Raw genomic sequence first — 21,400 nt, forward strand, 5'->3', positions numbered from 1 at the left:
ATGGTAAGTATGCATAGATACATGAATAACAATAAGAATACAATGACTAAATATATATCTATATCTATCAAAGTAATTATATCTTACATGCTTCCTCTCAAAATGAAGGACCACATTATGCATTCCTACTAATGGAGTATATTGAGAACTCATGCACTCCTTTTTACTATTCACGATGGCAGGAGTCCTGCAAGATCCTAAAAATTATTTTATTATTTTCATAGTAGTTATCCCTTAGACACTTTCTTTCTTAATCTGGGTGGAGTTTGGGGGCCAGCATGCCTTTCAGCTGCCCCTTATACAGCTATTTTACTTCATTTCCACAACACCTCCAATTTGTTGCAGTAAGGAATAATGGTGGCAATTTCATTTCTAACATTCCAATAGCACTCACTCTTGCGGGACTCTTATGAGCCTGCTGAGATCTGATAGACTGCCACCATATCAACAAGTTATTGGTGGCAGCCATCTTAGGACTCAGGACTCAGTCCAGGGTCCTATAAAATGGAAAACAAAAGACATAAGGGGACACTATAGGGATACCCCAACTGGTGGTGGGGTCTCAAAGGGACATCACCTGAGGCCACATTTTTTTTTTTTAATTACTGCAAATTCACAAAGGATCCGTGAATCCACAGCAAAATTGAAAAAAAGAAGAAGTGCATGCTCCAGTGCTTCTTTTTTATAAACACCTAGGGTGGGTTAGAGCCAGGGCAACAATTCAATTATTATTTTTAATGAGGAGGGGGAGTGCAGGGCCCTCCACCCCAGGCCATTTTCAACCGGAGGAACCCCATCTGCTGGGGACTAAAGTATTTTACTAGGCAATGGGAGAACATGGCCCCAGTCCCTAGGTCGTTTTCAGCCATCAGGACCCCATACCCGGGGAATGCAGTTACTTTTAATGGGAGGGGGTGTGCAGCACCCCTCGCCAAGCCATTTTCTGCCCCAGGGACCCCATTCCCAGGGCCCATAGTAGCCCGAGGAGGGGGCTGCATGGTCCACCTTCCCCTGTGGGCCACATTTCCCAGAGCCTCTAATCATCTTAAAAGAGAGAGGGACCGCACAGCCCCTCCCTTCCTGAGCCATTAATGGCCCCAGAGACCCCATCCTCGGGGGCCAGCTCAAATACTATGTCCAGAGAGCCTACTCCAGCAACACAGCAGTTTCCCTGCCTGCGCTGGCCCGGGCAGGGAGTCTTGTGTTCTTGTCTACTTGGCTGGAGCATTTAAAAACTCCCACTAAATGGGAGCAAACACCAAGTCTGCTTCCAGTAGGCTGGAGCATCAAAAATGTTCCCACTCGCTAGGAAAAGACTTGAGATCTGTTTACCTGCCAACACGGATGCGGGCAGGGAAACAGATCACAAGATTGCTCCCTTCCGGAGGGAGCAGAATAAGTAGCTGCTCCCTGTGGAGGGAGCATTGTCAGCTCATACAGCATACGGGTGTTCGGAGGCTCTCCCGGTTGCCCCCAGCCAGTGTATGGGGTGTCCTGGGTGGGCACCAAGGCACCTACATTTAATTGATGCAAGCCTTAGGATATATGGTCCCTGGGGCCAAAAACAGGTGGAGGAGGGGCCCTGTGCAGCATCCTCCCCCTTTATTTTAAGTAGGAGCCCTGGGGCATGGTGGCCCCAGGGCCTAACAGGTCTCTGGGAACCTGAGGCCATGTAGCCCCCTCCACCTATAATAAAAAAAAAATCCTGGGGAATGAGCCCCCCTCACCTAATAAGGATCAGGGGGGGCATTCAACCCCTCTCCTTTAGTCAAAAAAGAGTTCTGGGGATGGGGGCCCACAGGGTCTAATAAGGCTCAGGGATGGTGGCTGCACAGCCCACCTCCCATTTCAATATGTATGCAGGGCCCTAGAGGATGGGGTCACACAGTCATAATACGTTTGGGGGGCCACGTGGCCCCTCTCCACTTTAAAATAAAAAAACAGCCCTGGGGGATGGGTCCTGAAGGCCTTAATAGGCTCAAAGGGGGGGCCTGCAGAGCCCCCATCCCTTTCAGTGAATATTTAGGGCCCTAGGGGATGGAGTCCCCATGGCCATTATAGGCTCATGCAAACCTCTTTCCTCTAACAAAAAAAGGCCATGGGTATGAGGTCCATATAGACTAATAATCCCTTCAAAACAGATACAGCCTTGGGAATGGGGTCCCCAAACCCTGGTGAGGCTCAGGGAGTGGGGAGGCCACACAGACCACACCTACAAAAAACAATGACCCTGGGGATGGGGTCTCCAGGGCCTAATAACGCTGGGTGGGTGGTCTATGCACCCCCTCCCCTTTAAAAAAATAAATAAAGAACCGGGGATAGGGTACCCATAAGGCTTGGAGAGGGGGATCATGAGGCCCCCCTACCTGTTAAAGTATATAGGGCCTGGGGGAGATAACTATAGCTATAACTGGTGAATTTCTGTGGTTATCAGAATTTAAAATGTTACGTTGTTACTGAACATTTCACCTAACTATAACATTACTTTAAGATTTAAACTACTACTGAGCAGGTATTGGAAATCCCCACGAGTTCCACCGACAATCCGCTGGTGTGAAGAAGTAGTGCACTGTGGACAGGCAGAAAGCACATATTTTCACAGAGAAGAGTATAGAGGATTATGTAAAAGGCCAATCTCAATGCAATGGGACGCCCTACTGGAGGCATTTTGGGTGGGAAACAAAGATGGCTAGTGAGGGCCCTGATCCCCCATAGACCAGCATATAATGACTCTGTCATCTAGCTCCAATTCATGGTCCATCACTCAATATCACCTCCATATGCCCCTCCATCCAAATGTATTGATTTCCCAGGCTCGACATGGGTATACAAATATTTTCCAAGGAAGACAGGGACTTGCTTACCGGCCCATCCTATCTCTCTGGAACAGTGCTCCATAGTTACTCACACATGCTCATGTACAACTCGACTGCAATAGAACAATGAAAAGTGGGAGGGAGGGACTGGGAATGTTTATCATTGCATTGAATTTATTAATATACTGCGATACCACATTACTTATCCAAAGATAACTCCTCTTATGCAAACATCTGTTGAATTTAAATTTACGGCATGAAAATACTGTAATTATGTTCCATCCTATCTACTGATACAATGTGATATCATTATGTACTGAAAATGGAAAAACGTTTGTTTAAAAAAAAAACATTACTTTAACATTTGTCTTTTTTCATTTACTGTGTAGGTATGGTTAAATCAGACTTCCCATAGAAAGAGCATTTTCGTTTCACTATAACTATATTTGTATATATACACATGTATATATTAGATAGTGGCGGTCGCCAGTAGGTAGTTACAGTTAGGACCATGTTTCAATAGAAAAAGCTTTTTTTGACTACCCTATATCTTTGCCATTGTCTGATGAATTTTTGCAAACTTTACCCAAAAAAGTGTGCCGGTGATTCTTGTTACATATTGGAATTTTTGTGTCGATCCATCAAGCGGGGGCCGAGAACAAGTGGGGAGGCCAAAAAACATGTGCTTCTCCTGTTAATTCCTATAGGAGTTTTGAAAAGGACTACAGCCCGAACCACTGGACAGAATTACACCAAATACGGCTAAAAGATATCTGTTGGTACGCAGATTATGCTTTCAGTTATTTGGAGTAAATCCGCTCTGTAGTATTTGAGATATTAAATGAAATCTAAATTGTATATCTCTGGATGTGATGCCTTCGCTAATAATGACGAGCATGTACAGGGAAATGCAGAGCTCTGATTGGCTGTCAATACTTCAACCAGGAAGTGATAGCAGCCATCTTGTAAACATATAAGAAAAGGAGCCAGGGTAGAATCAAGCTGATCCTTTAGCTCTGGTACTGGGGTCCCAGAGGGAGCCCCGAGGCTTTTAAAAGCGTTTCTTTTTAACTTTTAAGCATGGATCAATCGAAAATGTTTAGAAAAGACGCGCAGGCTTGTTTTGTAAACAGCCCCTGGGTGGGCCAGGTCCCAGGGACACTTACATTTTGAATGAGGGGGGCCGTCTGGCCGGGGCTTTTAAGAAAATGTATATGGGGGGTGCCCAGTCCCCCACAGCCCCAAGGCCCGCCACCTCCACGGGGCAGAAGTAGAAATGAAATGGGGGGAGCCACCCGGCGCCCCTACAGCCCCGGGACCGCCACCTGCCAGGGGCACACTTACAAATTGAATGCGGTGGGGGCACTTGAACCCACCAACAGCCCTGGAAACTGCCACCTCCATGGGGCAGAAAAAGAAATCAAAAGTGGGGGGAGCTGTTCAGCCCCCCGCAGCCCTGGGGATCACCATCTCCCTGGGGCACAAATTAAAATTGAATGCTGGGGGGCCAGTCAGCCCCCTCCGCAGCCCCAGGGACCGCTACCTCCCTATGGCAGAACTTTTAATGGAATGCGATGGGAGGGCTCAGTACATCTGCAGCCCCAGGGACCGCCCCCTCCCTGGGGCTAATTTTAAAAAAGATAGGGGGACCAGTTCAGGCCCCCAGGCCTTGGGGATCACTACCTTCCTGGAGCTATTAATTGGAGGGGAGCCACATGGCCCGCCTCGGGAGCCACAGATGTGCCTGGGGACTGACACCACCAAGGGTCGGCTCCTGCTATGTTCCGGGGTGCCCACCCCGGGACATAACTGTTTGCTCTGACTTGGCAGGAGCTGTGACAGCTCCCACCAAGTGAGAGCAAACACTAAAGCAGCTCTCCCTCACTGTGAGCAAAAGTTTCCTCTGTTTCCCTGCCCAAGGAGATGCAGGCAGGATAACAGAGGAAATAATGCTCTTACAGAGAGAGAGCTGCCTTAGGTGGGGAGCTGTGGGCCCACCTCTTCCTCAAGAGAAATGTAATATTTAGGCCAGCCCCTGGGAGATGGGGGCCCAAAAGGCTGAGACTGGCCTGGGGAGAGGGACGTGTGGCCTCCCTCCTTCCAAAAAAATGTAAATATTTAGGCTGCGTCCCAGGGGATGGGGTCCCCAGGACCAAGATGTGCCTGGGGGGGCATACAACCCTCTCCCCACCAAAAAAAGGTCAATATTTATACTGGGCCCTGGGAGAATGGGCCCCCCGGGGCTAAGACTAGACTAATGGGCTGTGCGGCCCCCCTCCCCCAAAAAAATTGAATGTTTGGGATGGGCCCCAGGGGATGGAGCCCCTGGAGCCAAGATCGGCCTGGGGAGGGGGGTTGCGTGGCCCCCACTCCCCTAAACAAATTATATGTTTAGGCTGGCCTCCTGCGGGTGGGGTCCCCGGGTCCGAGAATGGCCTTGTAAGGCCCCCCCAAAAAATTAGATGTTTAGGTCAGGCACTAGGGGATGGAGTCCCCATTGCCAGGACTGAGGACAATGCGACCCCCTCCCTAAAAAAACATAAATTTTAGAAGGCTGGGCCTTGGGGCATGGGGTCCCCGGGGCTAAAATCAGCCAGGGGAGGGGGGCCACACAGGCCTGCAGCCAACCCGTGCTGTGCATGGTCAAAGACTGTGTGCAGCGTGGTGTTGGGTGTTTATATAGGGGTTGGCCTATTGCCAGGCCCTGTGGGCAACACCAGTTCGGCCGTGCACAGTGTGGGGTTGTCTGGTTATAGGGGTTGGCCCAAGAGTCTGGCCACAGGCCAGGCACTCCGGCCAACTCTGCTGTGCAAAGCCATAGGCCGTGCACAGCACCGTATTGGGTTGTTATAGGGGTTGGCCACAGGGCCTGGCAATAGGCCAGGCCCTGCGGCCAACCACCACAGGGCCAACCATCCCAATTGAAGTGTTATCACCCAAACAGATCTGTGATTGAGATCGGGAGGATTTGCAAAGCCTTCGCACCTCTAGATATACAAATTTGGTTTTCCTTTAATTTCTCGTAAACTACTGAATAGATTTACACCAAACAACAAAAAGTGCAATCTGCATATCATGCCTTGCTGTACCATATCATAGCATGCCATGCCCATCCCAACTCAGCCAAACCATACAATACCACAAAATACCTTGTATGCCTTGGTGTGTTTCGCTTACATATTGATGCTTTAGAAATCTTCAGCAAAGCTGCTCTCCATTTTCCTACAAGAAGGGCACAATTCCCATCTCTTTCAAATTCTAAAGTATGTAAAAACAGGCCACAGCAAGTTGAACTAAGGCTCATGCCACTTTTCTTTACGCTGAAGTAAAGGTAAGGAGTTCCCTCAGAAATTCTCATGTTTGATGGATTAGCTCCAAAACCACGGAGGATCCCACTGCATGAAATACTTCAACTATGTTGCAAAGCAATATTTTACTCTGTAGTGGAGCAAACCTATATTTAAGTGACAGTACAGGTATTAAATCCTGTCCATGTATGTTGACTGTCAAATAGGCCCCCAGGCATCCCATATTTCCATTTCATTATACAAGGTAGGATGCTAAGCACAGCTGCGCTCCACTGTCACCAGCCATGGCCTAAAATATTTTGTGTACCGTGCACCTGAAAGTTTTATCTAACAAAAATAAACATCAGCCCCAATAAATGTTAAAAATGTCCGCCATTTAAAAGAACCATAAATGGAGAGTCTAACTCTCTGGGTGAAAGTCTGTGATAAAATGTGGAATTACCATGGGAATCAGACGTGGAATAACTAATTCATTCCACAACTCCTTATTTCTAAGAGGGCTCTTGGGTTGAACCCAGAATCATCCCTGTTAATTCCTCACCACCAAATTAAAGGGACCCCTGTATCTTTAACTTCTGGAGTACTCAATTAACACACCAGTATTATAGGCACTCACAATGATGTCCTAAGTGTCAAAGTTCTATGATGTAATAGAGGGACTACTTCCAATAAGGGCATCAATAGCAATATGTTTTAAGGTAATATCAAGTAGGTTGATGAAAATATGAAACGTACTGATGGCTAAAGTATAGCATAGATGCATACCCTTTACAGCCAAAAAATCTTTGTTCTTACTCTAGGGATCCAAGTGGACTTTAGCATGGTTATTCATCTGTAGATTTATTTTTCCATTTCACAACATTGTGATTGAAGCCTAATGATTTCATGGTTGAAACAAAACAGTCACAAGCTACCACATCAACATTAGCTTTGAAATCTGAAATAGTGTCATACAGTTGCCTCTTTTAAATTAACATAACCTTGAATGATTAAGAAAAGGTAAAAACATTATTATTTTGTAAATAATGCTCCTGTGTTTTTAAGTGTGTTACTGGATTTTTTTAAAATACCTATATTTAATGCATGGGTATTGTTATATAGAATATATATGTATCAGTTGAAAATACAATCAGACATCCCACCTATGCAATCAATTTCTAGTCAGGTTTGTATATAGGGAGAATAATATTAGAAATGTGTTATTTATTTAGCAATACAATCATTTACATCTCATCACCTGAAAGATACTGATCACAATACCAAGACAAAGTAACCCGTGAAAGCATTAGACTGTAAGTGACAATGTGGTGGGTCAAATATAGCAAAGCATTTTTTCTGCATCCAGTATAATCTAAACTTTACACCTTTCAATCAATATGGAAGCCTGGATCCCCCTTCAGTAGCATCTGTTTTTATTGGACTGAGATTCGAAACGTTTTCTGCTACTGTTGTATCTTTCTGTGGAGTTTATTTACTAATTGCTTTTATAGAGCTTAAGGCAGGGCTGTTGGACCTGAGGTCTGGGAAGCGTGTTTTCTCTTGATACTTTCTAATGTCTGGCTAATGAGCCCACAGTTTTCATTACTTTGGCAAACCAAGATTTCAACACACAAAGCATGGAAGTAGTTGTGGAAATAGTGAATGTCAATAGGTAATCAATGTGGATATTGAGAAGGTATATATACATTTTATAGGCAATAAGAAATGTGGATATTGAGAAGGTAGGTATACATATTATAGTCAATAACAAAACAATAAGAACAGTTTTTTTTCCAGAAATGAATGATAACCTCATTAAATACATATACCCATATCAAGCAAATCCCTGAAACAGACTTTGAAAGTCTGCAGAACTAGCATGGTCAGCCATCTGTAAACAACCACATAAAGTTTTAATCAGACACACATCAAAGGAATAAACATGGTGACCAAAGCCCCAACTGAAGTACATAGATATATCCTGACTTCACTGTGATTACAATCCAAGAGCACACTCATAAATTCCCCCATTGGAGATTAGCCTGGCAGATGTGCCCCCCCCTTTAAATCTTTGGTTCAATAGTTTTTAAGGTCACGTCTACACTTAGAGCTTAATTTATTAAGCTCTGATGTGATTTGGTTGTGTTTTTTTACACACATCTTCCACATCTACTCTGGGAAATGTATTGCAACTCTGGTCAAACTACCAAAGTGAGCCAAATTTTTTGTCATTGAAGCACATTCACCTATATGGAATCCTCAGTTGGGAAGGTAGATGATCAGTAAAAGCTCACATCAAGACTGTAGTCTGTATCTTCTTAGCCTGCAAGTAAATTTCCAAAAACACCACTGAAAATACAATACCCAATGGGATGTCTACACACTTCATCCCATGAATGGAGGTTGGTCTACCAACTTAACAATATCTGCCATTGCCTGGGCTAAACCTGCTAATGAAGTAAAAACACAAAAACAAAATGCACATGTGCAAACATGTGAACACAGTGCTCTCTTACAACATTAGCAAATTAGATGGCAACACAAAGACAGCACTGTGCTTGCACAGAAAAAAATAAACACACAAGCACATATCCGCATGCTACTGTGTGGGGGCTTAAATATGACGACCAGCCAATCAATTTGGAAGACAGCTGTGAGTTGCAGTGCATCTGTGACTTAGATGTGAAATGCTGCTCTAGGCTGTTCGGTTTCGTAGGGTGGACTCTGGCCACAAACACTAGCTACAGGACCCTGAACACAAAGGCATGTTCGACAGTTAATTTTTGGTGGAATTTCCTCAATTTGTTATTATGTGTTTGTATTTTCTAGCTTGTGAATGGTTCTTGTGAAAAAAGGCTTTATTCAAATGTCTCCTCTACCACCTGTCACTTGTCTTGCTAGAGGTTTCTCACTGACCAAATAGAATTATCGGAACATTCTAAGGACGAACCTCTTGTGGAAGTTTCTACTCAGTGCAGGGGGAGACGTCACACCAACTGGGAAGCGAATCATGAGGAATATGCATTAGGTAATGTAAGTATATATAAATTAAAAGGAAATTACAACACATGCTCCCCCAATAATAAGGAAGAAACCTTCTAGGTAGGCAACATTAAAAAGATTTAGGAATTACATCAGATCCTAACAACCAAGAACACGTTTTAGTTGTAAATAGATCTATTACAGGAGAGCAAATGTGTGCAGAGTTCCCACGTGTGTTTACAGAGAAGTTAGCTTTGCTACAAAATTACCAACATAGAATAAAATTTAAACCAAGTGCCAAACCAGTAATACATAAAACCTGGCCCATTCTACACCTCTAAAAAGAACCTTTAGCAAGGGAATTTACCAGATTAAAGAATCTTGGTATCATACAACCAATAGAATGTTCTACATGGGTAGCCCCTGTGGGTATAGCCAAGACCCCATGGAAAAGGAATCAGATTATATGTGGATGTTCCTGATCTTAACAAAAACATATGGGTTGAAAAACACCTGCTACCTTGCATCCACAAAATGTTAAGTACAGTGGGAGAAGCCACTTTCATTGTGATTGACCAATCCATGGCTCACCACAAAGTAGAACTACATCCAGAATCTATGTCGCTAACTGCATTCACCTCTCCCACTCTGCAGGATGTAATTTGTCCTGGCATCCACGGCTGCTGTCTTCCAAAAATTATGCAGCATATTTTAAGAGGCATACCAAACACACTATGCTTCCAAGATGAAATTCTCATATATGGTGCCACCATTGACAAACATAATGCCAATTTAAGAATGGTCCTTCGAAAGTTGAAGGATGCGGGTCTTACCTTAAAGAAAGAGCAATGACACATTGGAGTCTGCTCTGTTGAATATCTAGGACACATGATTTTCAAGGAAGGTTTCAAGCCACAAATATGTCCGTTAGAACATGTCAAAAAAGCACCTACATCTAGGAATAAAGAGACACTGAAGTCCTCTGACTTGCAGACTACGGGGGTTATTCTAACTTTGGAGGAGGTGTTAATCCGTCCCAAAAGTGACGGAAAAGTGACGGATTTACCACCAGCCGTATTACGAGTCCATTATATCCTATGGAACTCGTAATACGGCTGGTGGTATATCAGTCACTTTACCGTCACTTTTGGGACGGATTAACACTCCTCCAAAGTTAGAATAACCCCCAACATGTCTTACTATGCCATGAACATTGCTGAATTAAACAATTTAAGAGACCTCATCAAATGTGAAACCCAGTTCAAGTGGAAAGAAGAACATCAACAAGCCTTCGAAAATCTCAACGAAGCAATCTTAACAGCCCCATATCTATGCAATTTTGAATTTAAAAGGAAAACAATACTAACCACAGATGCTCACAATAAAGGCCTTGTGCTACCTTGTCGCAAATGGTAAATGGGAAGGAAAGAATTATTGCAATTGCTTCTAGCACGCATCATATGTCTACTCAGTCATGGAAAAAGAAGCCCTGGAGTGCTTCTGGGTTGTAAAACATTTTAAGTTCTTCCTGTGGGGTTTATAATTCTTCATTTGTACCAACCATACACACCTTACATTTTTTTTCTTCTAAAGGAGCTTCCAACAGCAACCCTGGTATAGCTAAATGGGCCCTGGGCTTTAGAGAGTTTTTGTTACAAAATGGGATACATTCCAGGCAATCATAAACAGTAAGGTGATTTCTTTTTTAGCCTCCCTTTAGACATAGAAGAAGAATTTGAAACACCAGACTACCCAATTCTTGAAAACACACATTCAGTCATTTCTTTGGAGGAATGGAACGCATGTGTCGCTAAAGATAAGGTCCTAGACCAGCTAAAATCACATGTATTATTAGGTTGGCCTAAAGCATTCAAAAAACTTAAATGCAGACATCAAGCATATACTGGGATGTGCAACACAAAATCAATATCACTGGCAACTTGATTTTACATAATGACAAGACTATACTGCCCACAGAGATAAGAGGCAAAATAATCGTTTTGGCCCATGAAGGGCACTTAAAGAGGAGCTTAACCAAATCCAGAATAAGACCTTCTTATTGGTTTCCCAACATGGATTCTATGATTGAACTTAAGATGAAGGACTGCACCATCTGTGCCACTAGCTATAAATCTAAAATAACACACAGCGCACATGTCTCCAGTGTCCATTCCAGACAAGCCCTGTGAAAAATGGGCATTGGACATAATCGGCCCCATAAACCACTGAAGTGTATTGAAATTTTTTATGTTTGTTTTAGTTGATTATCATTCCAAGTGGACAGTCACTGAGATAGTCAATCAAATTACTAAAGATTCAGTCATTGAAATTAAAGAACACTTTCTCCATAGAAGGCAACCCACACACTCATCACCGACAACGGAAATCAATTTACCTACGGTACATGAATGATTTCCTAGCAAACTTATCTATCAACCACCTTGTTGGACCTGGCTTTTTGACAGGGTCATCCCCGAACTTTTTGCCTCCTTCCTCCTATTTTTTCTGACCTGTTGTTGTTGGCTTTTGAACTCTGGGCACTTTACCACTGCTAACCAGTGCTAAAGTGCATATGCTCTCTGAGTAAATTGTACTGTTGATTGGTTTATCCATGATTGGCTATTTGATTTACTTGTAAGACCCTAGTAGAGTGCGCTATATGTGCCTAGGGCCTGTAGATTAAATGCTACTAGTGGGCCTGCAGCACTGGTTGTGCCACCCACTTCAGTAGCCCCTTAACCTTGTCTCAGGCCTGCCATTGCAAGGCCTGTGTGTGCAGTTTCACTGCCACTTCGACTTGGCATTTAAAAGTACTTGCCAAGCCTAAAACTTCCCTTTTTCTACATATAAGTCACCCCTAATGTGTGCCCCAGGTAACCCCTAGAGCAGGGTGCTGTGTGGGTAAAAGGCAGGACATGTACCTGTGTAGTTTATATGTCCTGGTAGTGTAAAACTCCTAAATTCGTTTTTACACTACTGTGAGGTCTGCTCCCTTCATAGGCTAACATTGGGGCTGCCCTCATACATTGTTGAAGTGGCAGCTGCTGATCTGAAAGGAGCAGGAAGGTCATATTTAGTATGGCCAGAATGGTAATACAAAATCCTGCTGACTGGTGAAGTCGGATTTAATATTACTATTCTAGAAATGCCACTTTTAGAAAGTGAGCATTTCTTTGCACTTAAATCTTTCTGTGCCTTACAATCTACGTCTGGCTAGGTTTAGTTGACAGCTCCTTGCACATTCACTCAGACACAACCCAAACACAGGGTACTAAGCCTCACTTGCATACATCTGCATTTTGAATGGGTCTTCCTGGGATGGGAGGGTGGAGGGCCTGCCCTCACACAAAGGACTGCCACACCCCCTACTGCGACCCTGGCAGACAGGATTGAACTGAAAGGGGACCTGGTGCACTTCTTAGCCACTCTTTTAAGTCACACCCACTTCAAAGGCACATTTTAGTATAAAACAGGGCCTCTGCCCTACCACCTCAGACACTTGCTGGAGAAGAAACCTGAACCAGAACCTACATCCTGCCAAGAAGTACTGCCTGGCTGCTCAAAGGACTCACCTGTCTGCTTTCTACAAAGGACTGCTGCCTTGCTGTTGGCCTGCTGCCTGGCTGAACTCTTGTCTGGCTGTAAAAGTGCTCTCCAAGGGCTTGTATAGAGCTTGCCTCCCGTTCCCTGAAGTCTCAGGACCAAAAAGACTTCTCTTTTTCATTTGGACTCCTCGTGCGCCGCAAATTTCGATGCACAGCTGTCCCGCAGTGAAAAATTCACCGCATGCCGATCCAGAAAGACGCCGCTCGACGCGACGCCTGCGGTGCAACCGGAACTTCGATGCACGGTCTCGCATGGACAACGCCACCCGACTTCCAGAGAGGAGATCGACGCAACGCCTGCCGTGAGAAAGAAAATTCCACGCACAGCCTCCCGGAACAACACACAGCCAGATAACAAGCCGAGGAATCCACGCACAGACTCTGGGACATCTGGTAATCCCGCGATACATAGAAGGAGATGGTCCGCGGCCGGAAAACGACGCACGTCTTCCCCGAGTGAAAAATAACGACGCAAGTCCATGTGTGAAGGGGCGAAACCGACGCACACACCATTTTTCTTCCCGTAGAACGACGCACGTCTCCCCACGTGAAAAATAACGACGCAAGTCCGTGTGTGAAGGGGCATAACCGACGCACACACCATTTTTCCACGCATCTCTTCTTCTGCGGCCCTCTGCTGAGATTTTCCACTTTAAACCAGGTACTTTGTGCTTGAAAGAGACTTTGTTTACTTTTTGAAGACTTAAGACACTTTATATTACTTTTTAGTGATATCCTTACAAATTCATATTGCATCTTTGATCGTTTTGACCTGCAAATACTCAGATAAATATTATATATTTTTCTAAACACTGTGTGGTGTATTTTTGTGGTGCTATATTGTGTTATTGTATGATTTATTGCACAACTACTTTACACATTGCCTTCTAAGTTAAGCCTGACTGCTCGTGCCAAGCTACCAGAGGGTGGGCACAGGATAATTTGGATTGTGTGTGACTTACCCTGACTAGAGTGAGGGTTCTTGCTTGGACAGAGGGTAACCTGACTGCCAACCAAAAACAAAAAGTACACAAAAGGAGAGCACTGGGAGTGTTGCTAACCCACACCACCTCCCAAAAGAAATCTATATAATCACTAAAGGTGTGGGGTAGTATGAACTGAGGGTAGGACTAGGTCAGTCTTCCTTCTGTGACCGGTATTAGTTAAGTCGCTTTAGATCCTTAAGCGGGGAAATCATGGTTGGAAAATGTCCAAGCAAGGGGGTGCTGTGTTGTCCTACAGGGGGAGGGGGGATTTCCCTTACGGACTAGGTGGTCTCACACACATAATAGTGTCTTGCTTCATCATTTGACCACCTAGCCCCACCCAAGTAAGATGATACTACTTGGGCGGACTCAACCTCTTGGTTAAAAGAACCAGAGGGAGTGCTGAAATTAAGCTGACTGGATAATTACAGAGATCCAGAAAGGGTGAAAAATAAAATTACCAAACATGTCACCAGTGGCTCCTGCTAGTTTTAATGGGGGTGCATGCTGGTAAGGCTAAGAACAGGGGGGGAGAGGCTCGTTAGAGAATAATGTCTCTTGGAGTCTAAAAAGAAATACGTTTGACCAACATGTTTCTGCCCTCACAAAGTGCTGGTAGGTCAGGGGCATTCGTCAGGGTCGGAGCACACGCAGTAAGTGAGGTGCTCAAAGTGAATAATGTATGGGCTACCTGAACAGTTAGTTCACGCTGGGGTAGGTCTATAATAGCCCGGGGTTGGGGGCGATTTGCCTCTGGTCTGGCTAGTGCCGGGGGGGGGGTTTCCCTTGTAGTCACACTCACTCCAAAGGGAATACCATGGGGGGTACCTACATGCCGGAGCCAGGCCGCCCCATTTCTAACACACCTCAAGATTGCATTTGATTGTCCTCGGGCAAATAGCCTAGTGAAAAGAACTAGTTGTATGATAAAAGATTGTATACCACTTGTGTGTATTAACTGTATAACAGTAGAGAATGCCATACAAAAAATGCTGTGGGCGTGTCTCACAACCCCCAATAAAGTCACAGAAGTGTCCCTATTCTCATCCCTCAAAGGAAGAAAACCATGCACCAAGTTTTAACAGATTTACAAAACAGAACAAGCACACATCAATCCAAATATAAAGATAACTGTGACAGAAAACATGGACTGAAGCAACAACAATTGAGAGTAGGAAACTTTGTGAAAATAAAAAAACCCTGTGAAAGGGGTAGTCATGAATCTAAATTCTCTGAACCAAGATTTATAGTTAGCATCAAGCGGAATGTAGCCACAATGGACAATTGTGGAGTATGGAAAGACTGATAAGGTGCTCTCCAACAAATGGGGTGATAAACCTCATGAACCCCAAATTTCTACTGAAGTGATGGAAAGAGAACAACCCAGTTCAACAAGAAAATAACAAACAGTGTCAACAACAGACCAATAATGCCACCCTGTTGGTACAAAGACTATGATATGAGAATGTAAACATTATTTTTCTTCCTCATTATGGGAGGAAGATGTGTTGTAATTTCCATTTCATTTATATATAATTACATTACCTAGGGATCCCTTCCCACTTGGTATGACCTCCCCACCCCTGCACCCAGTAGAACCTTCCATTTGAAGGCTATCTTAAAATTTTCTGAGAATTAAATTTGGTCAGTGAGAAACCTCTAGTGAGAGAAGTGACAGGTGGAAGAGAATTCTCAAACTGGTCTGAAGAGCAGTTTTTGGTTCTTCAAACGTGAATGCCAATTCCCTTTTTTCTTATGGATAAAGACCAATTATAGTCTTCTGGGATGCTCAGTCATGCCCTGGTGTTGTTCCTCCCTTCCTTGCTTGGTTTCCTGGGATTTCTTTAAAGGAGCAGTTCACGAACTACTGATATCAGGCAATGGCAGGGTAGCAAAATTACAGCAGCCCGAGAACCAAATACACAACCGTAAAAACAGCGTGTACACCGATTGCACTTTCCAATTCAAAATCACTTCTAGAGCAAAAATGTCTTGGTATACAGCAATCACAATTTCAGAACCAAGTGATTACCTTTTTTATTTAAAAAGGTGTTTTATTTTAAAAGGCACTTGTTTCAAAGGAAGTGAGAAAAATTAAGTTACATATTCCATCTCAAACAAGAATTCCGCTCAGTGTGCAACATGACCAAGGGCCAGATGTAGGTAGGTCCGATATTGCGACTCGGAAATTGCGAGTCTGTCCGACTCGCAATTTCCGAGTCGCAATCTCGGATGCAGAACGGTGTCGCAGACACCGTCTGCGACTCGCTAGGGGGTCGCAAAGACCCACCTCATCAATATTCATGAGGTGGGTCGCATTTTGCGACCCCATAGCGAGTCCCTGCACTCACAGGGATGGTGGCCTGCTGTAGCCAGCAGACCTCCATGTCTGTGACTGCTTTTTAAATAAAACAGTTTTTTTTTTTCATTTTGCATCCTGTTTTCCTTTAAGAAAAACGAGTTGCAAAATGAAAAAAATACCGAAACCATTTGGTTTCGTTTTTTTCAGAGTAGGCAATGGTCCATAGGACCACTGCCTGCTCTGAAAAAATATTTTTGTCGACATTCACAAAGGGGAAGGGGTCCCATGGGGACCCCTTCCCTTTTGCGAATGAGTTGCCACCAGTGTGACACTGGTGGTAACTGCGAGTTGCTTTGCGACCGCATTCGCGGTCACAAAGCAATTCTGAATTGCGATGCGAGTCGCAAATAGGAAGGGAACACCCCTTCCTATTTGCGAGTCGCATTCCCAAACTGCGAGTCGGTACCGACTCGCAATTTGGGAATGAGCATCGCGTTAGGCTGTTTGCATGGCGCAAACTGCGATTTTCACAGTTTGCACCATGCAAACGGCTACCTACAACCGGCCCCAAGAAACGTAATCTAGTTTCTATTTTACTCAAACTGCTTCTGCATGAACACCTGATTTCTTATTCCACATCAGGTCTGATTCTGTATCTAATTCAGTTCCTTGGCAAAGAATGATGTCCGAGCCAGTTAAAACTGACTGTGAGATGTTACATTTCAACTTCCCCATGTGCCACAAGCTCCCTATTTGTATCCTACGCCCGATATTAGTCTGCCTGGGAGCATGCTTCATTCTTTCAATTGTCTTCAATTAATGGCGCGGAAAAACAAATGACGTGGTTAAGACTGAGGAAAACATGGCTTTACCTGCTGCGTTTGCAACATCTGTCGTCGAGACGTTGTGGGGATTGGCGTGCACCTGGAAAGTCACAGCTGGTCCCATTACACTGCAATATAATCAAAGAAAAATAGGATTGAGATTGGAAAAATGTGCACAAGGTTCCCGTATTCTCCTATATAGAAACAGAAAATGTGCGTAATGCTTTCACGAATAGATAAGAGGCCACAGGGCCAGGTCTAGGGCAATTCAACTGTTGAAGCATTACCTGGCACCACCTCGAGGGGGAGTTTTGGGGGATTGGGGTTGTTTGGAAATAACAGAGAGCATAAAGAGCACCTGCTGCAGAGTTCCTAGTGTGTACAGCAGTTTTCAGACAGCAATAAAAATGTTCCTCCTGGAGGGATATGGAATTTTGCCTAGTGGCAGTTTCCACTCATATTAAAGTAGTAGAGAGGGGTAATATGCCTGCTGCAAAGGAGTGCATCACGTAAATCACCAAACTACATTTTATATGGCTTGCTCAGATAGCTATTTCTTTTGTCCCAGAGATCCTTCTGTTACTTGCAGTTCAAATGTTACAAACCTATTATAGCACAGTAAGCTATAAGCAGTTATTAAAGAGCTGTATGCAAACTGCAAGGTATAGGTTAGAATGTTATGTCTTTCTCCCAAGTTTTCATTGTCCTAATGTTGCTAAAAAAAGTTCAGTTGGATAGAAATACATTCTTATTAGTAAAGCCAACTCCAACCACTGTTGTAAGTTTTAAATCCTGAGTTTGTGCTTCTCCAGACCAAAGCCTCTTAAAACATGCTGTCTTCTAGAATCAGTGACAAGTGACTCCTACACCTTGTGATCCTCATTGTCTTAGGTGAAATTGCCTATAGTCTGATTTACACACGTATGATTCATTTGCTTTGTATAATGTGTGTGTAGCATAAAGTGCTCTGACACCCTACACTGGTATGAGTAGCACTATAAATCAAATGAAATACATATGAGAGTGTGCCTATGAAGAGATGAGTAGCACTGGTGAAGTGTTGTAGTGAGGGAATTTGTGGAAAAGGTTTTTTTTGGAGGTGGGGCCCAACAAAGATTGTCGAACGCAACACCACTAGTGACTAACATGACACCTCACACAGTGGTGTTTTGAGCAAACCACAGTGACTGGGGAAAACAGGGCATACTTCTAAGAGAGCATTGGCTGACCCTTTTGTCCCAATGTGCAAAAGTTTAAGTTTCACAGCAGTCAGTGATTTTGTGCATCAACTGCATTGCTTCCTGACCGTAATGTTATGCTGCAATAGATGCAGAAATCTGTTGCAATGCAAAATGGCCACTCTGTAGTATTTGCAGACCCCAGCTTCATAATTATGAGGGCCACTGGAATTAAGTGGCAATGGAGGACCAATTAATGCAGTGGGCTGACTAAATTATGGGGCATAAAAATGCAAAATATGTGTCGCAATGGGGCTCACTTTACGTCAGCAAATTTCACTGCTTTGACATACATTAATGAATAGTATACAGATAAAAGAATCAAGGTACTAGTACCAGTTTGACACTTGAACACAGAAAGTAGCAAGTGATGTTTGACCACTTAATCTTTGCAAAAGGTCGTCCACTTTGTGGCACAAAGTTTTGCTCTTTTTTAGCAACTCTTGATCCATTTGAGTTAAGAATAAGATTGGAATAATCCTAGTGGGCTCTGATTATTATTGGCAGCCTTTATCTAGACAAAGCCATCTCTATGGTGCAATCATCAAACAGTGCCATGAGGCTTTTGGAGATGGTGAACTCTGCACAATACAAAAAGATTGTAACAGAGCATAACATAACAGAATATGTCAACACTGAATGTTTATTGTTCTTACTGTTAAATAGCAATAAATTGATATACTGAAAACATTGTACCCAAAGAGTAACACTCGAGAAATGTTTTTTTCTGTCTCGTTTTTAGGCTTATTATATGAAAACGATAATCATCATTGTATTCTTCCTGCATAACTGGGATGCCTATACTTAAAATCAGTTTGACAATATGCCATAGCAAAGGGTGAGATATGCTTTGTGACTGTGGCATTGAGTATGCTACTCCTTTTCAGGTGTACACATCCAAAACATCAATTCGTGTGTTTCTGAAGATGACGTGAAAATCGAATCGTTTTTTAAATATGTTCCAGAGGCGGAGCGCTCTCCTAACAGATTGAAATATTTCTCTGAACGTAATTGTATGACTCGGAAGTGTGAATAAATGTGCCCATACCATGGGAATGATTTGTTGAATAGGTGTGAATAGGTTTGAAATCTGAAAATAAATTTGTTATTCGGTCTCCGCAATTTGATTAAAAACTCAACCACTGGCACACACCACAATGACAGACCTGACTAAAAAAAATATAACATAGGTGTGTGGGGTCGACAATTGCTTCATCAATTGTGATTTGGTGTGCAAAGGAAAAACTTAACCTAGTAAGCCAATTAAACGTGAAAAGGTAGTAAAATAACGTTTAGATTTTCCTTTAGAACATATACAACCGCACTATAAAATTAGAAAACAAATCCATGAACACTACCCAAACTCCTAAAACCAAAGTCAAAAGGTAACTGAATTATAAAAGATCAGCTCAGATAAGTGCAAAAGGCTCTGATATTACTGACAATCCATTATGCAATCTAAACCATGTTATACTCCTCAAAGACAGTTAGAAGCCAATTCCCTTGCCAACTCAGGTACAAATCATAAAACGGTAGTTCATGTACATGGTAGTACGTTAAGGCAGTGCTTGTTCCTAACACCTTTTACATCCTGTAGGAAATTGGGTCACTGGTTGAGAGAGGGTGAAACCCCACTGAAGCAGCAACCACTGACTGAGTGAAACACAGCAAACCCCAAACTAATCTCTGCTTTAACCTCTCCGAGCTTGGGGCTAAGCAGTCAGGCTTAACTTAGAGGCAATGAGTAAAGTAATTATGCAGCACTTCAAACAGTAATAAAGTGAAAACACAATACAAGAAAAGGCCCACACCAATTTAGAAAAATATAGTGCATTTTAATATATGAAGTTACACCAAACAAACAAAATCCAATCAGTAGAAACAGAGATAATGAATTTTAAAGTTTTTAATGAATATGGGGCTAAGAACAAGAAAGTGCCACTCGTAGTTATCTGGACATGCTATACCGGGGGAAGCCATGAGTTTAGGCCGGGTAGGTTGCTGGGATCAGGTTAGGCTGAATAGTTAACTTCTCAAGTTGGGCATGAAGAGTTCTGTTCATGTTGGAGGAAACCATGAGGACAAGGCTTTCGGCTTGAAGAGCAGGTCAAGCGTTGAGGATGGTAGTTGCTGTAAAGTGAAGAGTTGGCCGTCATTGGAGCTTTGCATAGATTGATCATTGGGGGCAGTCTCTGTTGGCCCAGGCACTCAGTTCAGCAGAGCCCAGCTACACAAAGGTACCACTGTTCACTGTCTGGTCTCAATGCACATTCCTAGAAGGGAAACCATTAATATGCCCGAGCAGTTGGAAAACTCGTCGAAGGGTCCCTTTCAACAGGAAAATGCTAACTTTCGAAAAATGGCATTTCAAAATTGTAATGCAAAAAATTCAACCTTACCATTAAAGAAAATATTAAATCACAATTAATGTTAGCATAAACAGTATTTCTCTATCTGCTCCCATTCTGAAGTTAGCACTTATTGAGTGTAAGAAGGCAACCCAGTGTTAGTCTATATGAGAGATAGGCCTTACAACAGTGAAAAATGACTTTAGGGTTATTGCACTGCTAAGACATATAAAACATAAACACACATGTCCTACTTTTTAAATACCACGCACCTTGCTCTATAAGCCTTTAAGTCCTACCTTCGGAGTGGCTTATAAGTATCAAAAGGAATGTTTAAGCCTGGCACAGGTTTATTTGAGCAGGTTTAAATGGCAGTTTAAAACTGCATTACAGGCTGCACTAGCAGGCAGAAGACATTTATTATTAGGAAATCGCTATTAAGGAATCCCATTGCATTTGAGTCAGTGGGCCGGTTTTACTTTCCCAAATAGGGATGACATATTAAGAAAACGCTATTTAGGAAATGCAAAACCAAGGATGGCAATGGGCAAAAGGTCCCTCTTGGTGCATGCCAAAAATAGGGGTGTACCTGTACAGCACACATATGCCCAATAGGCATGTTCGTGCTCTACTGCAATTTAAAAAAGCACTTTGGGGTGTTTTTTAAAATTTCACCTGGTTACCAACAACTTCAAGTCAATGGTATTTACATCTCCTAAATGCCTACATTTAGGAAATGCCTGGTACATCAGAATAGGAATCGCAAATAGGAAATCCCTATTTGCGATTTTCTATTCTGAGAAGAGCAAATTGGATTTCAACAGGGTAGAAATCGCAATTTGCAATTCCCTAAAGGGTTTTGTACATAAGAAAAGCCCATTTTGCATTTCTGAACAGCCCAAATTAGCGATTCGGACTATTAAGAAAAATGCAAACTGGCCCCTAGTTTTCCTTATCAGACTTTGAACAACAGCAAGAGAGAGAAAAATACACAAGAGGGAAAAAAGGAGAA

At 43.2% G+C, this 21,400-nt stretch overlaps 1 protein-coding gene across 3 annotated transcripts in view; it reads right to left on the reverse strand.

Moving 5' to 3' along the window:
* The window catches only part of PTPRN2 (protein tyrosine phosphatase receptor type N2), a 2,126,515-nt gene that overhangs the window by 940,866 nt on the left and 1,164,249 nt on the right, over positions 1–21,400 (reverse strand). For all 3 annotated transcript variants that reach the window (XM_069211159.1, XM_069211160.1, XM_069211161.1), the window contains exon 11: positions 16,851–16,930. In XM_069211159.1, coding sequence (XP_069067260.1) covers positions 16,851–16,930 — 80 coding nt within the window. The remainder of the gene's footprint in view (positions 1–16,850; positions 16,931–21,400) is intronic.

This window comes from Pleurodeles waltl, chromosome 10 (genome assembly GCF_031143425.1).
Source record: "Pleurodeles waltl isolate 20211129_DDA chromosome 10, aPleWal1.hap1.20221129, whole genome shotgun sequence".
Classification (NCBI taxonomy): Eukaryota; Metazoa; Chordata; class Amphibia; order Caudata; family Salamandridae; genus Pleurodeles; species Pleurodeles waltl.